This window comes from Triticum aestivum, chromosome 7B (assembly GCF_018294505.1).
Source record: "Triticum aestivum cultivar Chinese Spring chromosome 7B, IWGSC CS RefSeq v2.1, whole genome shotgun sequence".
Lineage (NCBI taxonomy): Eukaryota > Viridiplantae > Streptophyta > Magnoliopsida > Poales > Poaceae > Triticum > Triticum aestivum.
Window position 1 is genome coordinate 214073304 of NC_057813.1, and position 7074 is coordinate 214080377.

The window sequence follows — 7074 nt, forward strand, 5'->3', positions numbered from 1 at the left end:
GGATTAGAAAGAGGCTAAATAATAATATCAGAGGGTGCTTGGATACGTTTTAGTCCCATGACTAAAAGTAGTGTGACTAAAACTTGCTAGCCTCACACATGCTTGAATCCAAATACTAAAGAGACTAAAATCAAGTTATTGAGCATTTATTATCCTCCAAACCCTCCAATCCAGAACTCGCATGTGTTAAAGGAGAGGAATTAAATGAGGAGAGAGAGGGCTAATACATATTTTAGTAGGTTTCCTATGACTAAAAAATTTTAGCCTCAAGACTAGTCCTAGCCTCTCTTTAGTCAGGGGTGCTTGGAACTTTAGCCTCTAAAAAAGACTATTTTTAGTCAGACTAAAAATAGTCCCTTGGATCGAAGCATCATCTCAGTAAACCCTCGGAAGCCAGCAGGGCCCATGTGGGATCATCAGCCTTTTTGTTGCAGCCAGCCACCAGCTTGGGCCTGCGGTGGGCCCGAGTGGAAGCCGCGAGATCTGGTCCTCCCTCCCTCTCTTTAGCCTTCCCTTCTCATCCAAGCCAATGGCACTCCCTGTAGTTTCACCATAATTGGAGGGCATTTCCCTTCCTCGACAGTCCATGCACACCTCTCACTCGTTGCCTTTGCAAAAAAAAAAAAACGAATATCAGCATTAGTCAGCTGAAAACCACTTCTAAACAGCTCGATCGTACTGCTGGCTATTATTATTTTTCTAGTTTCATTTGCCAATTGTAAATGCTAGCGTTGAATTTCAGCAAGCCGTAGTATTTCTTCCGTCCAACCAACCCACCAGCTCAGCACCGAGGATCCAAAATATACATGTCAAGATCAAGGACCAATACGTGCGGCGGTACGCATCGTGGCCAGCGGGTTTGCTCGTGCTGCTGCATTATTCCTACGTTTGCGTCCACGCAAACCCTACACCCCCAATCAGTTGGAATCTACATACATTTCCGCCGCGACAATCGACAATCCACCTAGTTGTAGGCAGCCCACACAAAAATGTAGTAAGAGTGAGAGGTGCTACTCCATCTCCATCCACCCACACCTTAGCACGATACCGACTAGTGACTGCACAAATTAGGCAAGAAGATATTACAAGCACGGCCCCTGCACGGGTGCAATGTCATTTCACTCCATACCTTAAAAGAGGAGGAAATGGCGCAATTACGTCTCAAAAAAAATGGGTCATTTAACCCCCACCATTTCCTGCAACCAACTGCTGTCATCTCCCGAGCTGTCGGTCGATGGATGCGTCCTTGCCACACTCATGTCCACCACCTCTCCCGGAGGCCAGCCGGAGGTGGGTGGTAATCTAATGGAATTGGTCGTACCTTTGCCTTGCGTCGCGCATGCATGCAATGCACGGTCTGGATCTCCTCCGGAAGTGTTTATTCTCACTTGCTCACACCATCATTGCCTTCCCTACATACATGCCTTGCTTGCTCCCATCCAGTATGCATGTTTCCTTTTTCTCTACTAGTAGCTTCAAATCATTGGGTTCACCACAATTGTGTTCTGGGCACCGGTTCCCTTCGCGCCAAAGATGCTACGCACGAGGGTTTGGCAAAGTTCATGCCTCGATGGAAAATAACTAGTACTGGTAGAACCCCATGTAGTGTCTAGGAGTACACATGTATCTGTATATGTAGCAATCTATTGTCAGGGATTACAAGTTTTTTCTAGTGGAGATGTTACAGTTGGGAAGTTTTCCTTCCGGCCGAGGAGTCGGCATGCAATTTCTTTTCTGCCATTGTCTTTACAAATACTTAATTAAGTACCTTTTTGCGGGTGTTTAATTAAATACTTGAATATATCATGCATCTAATTTTTTCTGAAAGTATTTCTTTTTTCAGACATGTTGTGATACAAGTTAATGGCCAAAACTGTGGTTAGACGACCGCGCCAATACGCATCTAGGAACATACTCCCTCCGTCCTAAAATTGTTGTCTTAGATTTGTTTAAAAACGGATGTATCATGTCACGTTTTAGTAATGTATCTAGGCAAATTTAAAACAAGAATTTTGAGACGGGGGAAGTATATTATATAGCACAATGTGCATCTAATCTTAATTCCTCTCGCATCTAAAGACAAATTCTTCACTCATGCAGGAGCTATGCCCATCCATCAAACTGGTGTTGGTTTTATTTGGACACCCCCCACTCCATTCATAAACTACAAGCTTATTTTCTTTTTGCAAGTACAAAAATTACATTCTGAAATTTATATCTTTGGTCGAAATAACGTACAACTTCAGGTGGATGAAGTTTACAAAGATTTTAGTTGCATGTATATTATCCTTCATCTGATAATCTACGAGTTTGAGAAAGACATTTGCAAACAATCCAGGCAACTAAAAAAATCTATTCAAAGTACACAAATGCCCCTTTTATTTAAATAAAGAATACTTAAATAAATAAAATAAAGAGCCCTGTATCCAAGTGATATCTGGAACACCGAAAGGCAGCGTCTCCAACTCAAGAAAAGAAAGACAACGCCTGATCCGACGGTGGGTAATTAAAACCAATTAATCTCATATTTTCTTCAACTCTTGCAGGAAAAAGGCAAAGGATTTAATTCAACTTACCCCACCCAAAGCCGTTTATCTCTTTCTCTCTCCGGGCGACTATTTAACAGCCTTGGCGCGACCGCCTTGGGATCCTATTCGCTCTCCCTCTCCTTCCTTGATCTCTCCTCCTCCCCTTCCCCAACCCAAGTTTCCACCCGCCGGCCTCTTCTCCTCTCCCGCACCCAACCATCTCGACCCACACCCGCAATTTACCGCGCCAAGGGATGACCTCTACACCCGCGGGCGACGTCCTGCCGGCGCTGCCGCCGATCAGGAAGAGGGCGGCGGTGGCCGATCCTACGCCTGACCACGCATCGGCCTCGACGACGACGGTGCCGGAAGCGGAGCCCCTGCCGGCTCCCGTGGCGGCGGAGGAAGAGGTGGTGGCGGAGTCCCGGACGCCGGCTGCGGTGGCGGACGAAGAGGAGGAGGAGGAGGAGGAGGAGGAGGAGCCCAGGACACCGACTTCGGAGGAGAGCAAGCTCCGGCCGCCGACCGAGTGCCCCGGCGCGCCGAGGAAGCCCGTGGCTTTGGTCGGTACGAGGCCATCGCCGAAGCGGCCGCTGCGCTTCTTCGACGTCCCGGGCGACCTCTCCGCCGTGTTCATGGCCCTGCCGCCCAAGAAGCGGATCCGCGCTCCGCCATGCCTAGTCGCCTTCCGCCCGAGGTGCGGGACCGCGTGGGGCCATGGATCGGCGCTGTAGCCCCGGCTGGCCGTAATTTATGGGCTCCATGGTGCAATTGTTCATTTATCGGCGAATTCTTGGAGTTCTTGCGTTCCTCTTCTTTCTTTCTTTCTCTTTCTTGCGGCGGCTTCTTGGTTTCCACGGCCATGATATAGTATAATCTCTAGTGCAAATAATTAACGCGTTATTTTGCCATTTTCTCTGTCTTTCTGATTTTTAGTGGGTTTGTGTGAAGGAGAAATTGTACTAGAATTGAAAAGGTTGGTATTTATATAATATAGGGATGATGATTGGGGAAAAGAACAGGAGTTGTAAGAGAATTTCCTGTTAATTACCGACTATTGCAGCTAACAGTTCTGAAAAATCGTCTGAAGTACACTCTGATGTTCTTTATTTCCGGTTTTCCGTTTAAATCTCTTCGATTCTTGTGCCTGTCGCATCTCGAATTCTACACATGTTGGCAGTCTGACAAAAGGCAGACACTTTCGGTGGTGCCAATTAACTCCTCTGGGCCTGAAGAACAAGGAAAGATTTTTGATCAGTTTAACTGAATTCGCTCAAGTTAATGGCTTTAAGCTGTTGATCGAACTGCCCATTGTGTGGAGGAAGAAAAAATGATTTTTTTTCCCTTCGAATTATTGGTGCATCCACGAAGGGAGAAGTAGGAGTATGTAGGAGTAGCATGTATGCAGCGGCGAGCAGAAGAAAATCGGTCAGGTGGAGGGTATGGGTTGGGATGTACTTTTGGTTGTTTTGTCCCAGCACAGCACTGGCGAGAATGAAGAGGAAGATTTGCAGCAGAGAATCTTCTATTCATGAGAACAACATGACATAGGTTTTTCCTGCAAAAAAAAAATCCCCAGCTGCAGCTGCCTGTTTGCTGTTGATGGCAGCTGCCTGTACGGCATTGGTCAGTTTCAGTGCTGCAAATCTGGTGTTGTTCAGTTAACTGGGCGTCGGTTGGGATTGTTGTGCATGGAGGTGTTGAGATCCATGGGAGAAGGGAAGCGGAAGGAAGGGGCGGTGCGTTGCGTGTTTGACGAGCCATGGATGGATCCTGACTGAGTAAGTGGGAAGGAGAAAGAAGCGGAGGCTGAAAGTTTCCTGGCTTGACTCACTCACATCACACGGGCTGGCTGTTACATTTTGCAGTTACAGAACGCAGGAATAGGTCTCGCCCCCTCCCTGCCTTGTTTTAGCAAAGCATTATTATGCGTGAGAGGGAGAGAGAGAGAGGCGAGGCGAGGCGGAGCAGGCAGGCGTACAGGATGCGTGGTCGTACGTTGGTGGAGTACTTATTAAGCTGGGCAATGCGGTGGCATGCACAGCACGGCCATGGCCAGGCCAAGAGAGGTAGGGGAGGGAGGTGGAGGGATTCGTGCAGAGACAGACAGGCGCATGTGCCGGGGATCGTCAAAGTGGAAGTGGGTAGGGGGAGGACGCGGTGAAGCGAAGAAAGGAAGCCAAGCAAGCAACCGGGGAATCTGAATCCCGTCTCGGTTCCTGCTGCAATCATGAGCTGCCTGCCTGCCTGCCAGCCTCACCAGCAGCCTGCAATCATGCCGGATAATGGACGCTAAAAACCATGAAGAAAATAATACGAGACTAGAAACGGCAGGTCATCCACCGTAAACACCACGTACTCCTAATAATGAGCCACCAACTGTATTACTACATGTCCGCTTCATCTGCTCTGGCTGAGCACTAATCCTAGTTAAGACATGCGATAAATGTCAGAGCTTCCAAGTCCAATGGGTAAGTATACCGGCTAACTAATTAATCACAACCTAGGATTCCTGGGAACACATTGACTTTTGCACTGCCCGGACACCTGCACTGCACGAATGGCGCGTTTTAACCGCAGTAAAAACGCAGCCCGGTACGTACTCTTCTGCAGCAAATGGAGCAAGAGGGTAAAAAAAGGGTTAAGGCGTGCGCCTGAGTTGCGTACCGCGCAGGAGCACGTACGTACCGGGCGACGCAGTAAAAACGTTGCATCTAGTCCTTGGCCTCTGTTCTCGCTGTCCCCTACATTCTCTGACAGACGAGCACAGCACGCAATGCAACGCAATCTGGGCGGCACGACAAATCTGCTGCCGGTTTGCCGTAGCCTGATCTGTGCAGAGTAATTAGATATCTGATCGCCTAGTACAGTACTTATACAGCGTCGTTTAGTTTAAGCTGTCTACTGTGCTCTGATTATCTCTAAGTCTGCTGCAATTATCCGCTAGTACTAGTGATCCGAAGCTGACATCTCAAGTTCGGGACCCAGTCAGGAAAGTGCTGAATGCTGGCTGCCACATGAACATTTTTGACAGTATTTTTCTTTTGAGGGAACATTTTTGACAGTATTTTGACAGCTGCTAGTGCATCATATATAGTAGCCAAACTCACTGAACAATTTCGGCAGTACTGAATTTGTGGGAAGATACAATCACTACTAACTAACTTAACTAATTGTTCGCCCTTTTGGGGACTAGCTCAGCCAAGTTTCGGATCTGAGCGCTCAGCCTCGGCCTACATGTTGCTTCCATTTAGGATCACTTTTGCATGTGCAGCATTAATAAAAAGCAACCAATTTGCACTACAATAACCACCTTCCATACGACTCCCTCCACCGGTGAATCTTTTGGTTAAGATGGACAGCCAGTGCAAGTATAGATCCGAACGTGGCCACTTTACCCAACCACTGTCGTCCAGCCAACCAGCTTCCGTTCCAAGATAGCCAAGCAGCCACCGACTGGAGGCTTGAACAAGGTAGTATCTTTGCATCTTGTACTGGAGAAAAAATGAATAGAATACGATCCTATGATGTTACAGCATTGTGTTGTACATGCAATGCGATTTATCTTCGTGCCCAGAATCCTATGTCATTTTCAATTGTGATATACTAGGACAGGTTCTATACGCGCCAACAACATCTTCATGGGACGCGATATATTTCAAACAGGTACTATCAAATTTCAAGGACAATTCATTTATTTGCACCGTGAAAGTGGGTTTAACAAGTACTATTACTTGTTAATTTGTTTTCAGGGTTTGTTTGTGTATTCGTGCAAAGTGCCAATCAGAGATGCAAAAGGAACTGGCACCGGATCCTGCGCACACGCCTTTTCTCTCAGGGTGTGGTGAACTGACAGATGGATGCCCATCACATCACATCAGGAGAGGTAGTGACCAAAGTGTCAGACCTAGTAGAAGGGAACAAATATGCAGCTCTCCCTACCTCTCAGCATTTCTGGGTGTTGCCGACCTGCCGTTGCTCATCAGACGTACTCCACTTCCTTCCATCCCTTTCTTTAGCACACACAAAGGGTCTGTTTGGTTCATGACTAACTTTGCCACAACTAAGTTTAGGCAAAGTGTGGCTGCCACAAAAAGTGTGGCTAATAAAATGGCCACCACAAGTGTGGCAAGATTTGGCAAGAAGTTGAGTTTATGACATGTGGACCATGTAGCTAGAAAAATGTGACAAAACACAAATGTGAAAATGAACCAAACACATGCCTAAGATATTGTGGCATGCCTAAACTTAGGCGTGGCAACCTTAGGCTGCAAACCAAACAGGCCCGAAGACTGCGGGGCACACAGAAGCTGCATGCATTAGTGGGTGCTCCGGGACTGTTGCACTTTTGATCCCCCTGCCAGTACATACAGATCTCGTGGAAAGTGGAGTGAGGCCATGGCCATCGGATCCCTGTACAAGTATCCAAAACAAAAGGCACGCTGTTAACTAACAGCACAAAGCTAAAAATGCAAAATAACAGTGATTAGCAGTGACAATTACCAAGCCTTTGCCCCCAAAATGGAGCGCTTTCACCGTCTCTTTG

The 7074-nt window shown here is 47.2% G+C and overlaps 1 protein-coding gene across 1 annotated transcript; it reads left to right on the forward strand.

Annotated features, from left to right (window-relative positions):
* Window positions 1-2637: 2637 nt before the first annotated feature.
* On the forward strand, window positions 2638-3544 carry LOC123161288 (uncharacterized protein TP_0369). The gene has a single exon (XM_044579135.1). It carries the CDS (start codon window positions 2783-2785, stop codon window positions 3260-3262), a length of 480 nt encoding a protein of 159 aa, XP_044435070.1. The 5' UTR covers window positions 2638-2782; the 3' UTR covers window positions 3263-3544.
* Window positions 3545-7074: the final 3530 nt, after the last annotated feature.

What these genes read in the sequence shown, in the direction of transcription:
- LOC123161288 (XM_044579135.1), top strand. Translation starts at nt 2,783, where the DNA reads ATGACCTCTACACCCGCGGGCGACGTCCTGCCGGCGCTGCCGCCGATC.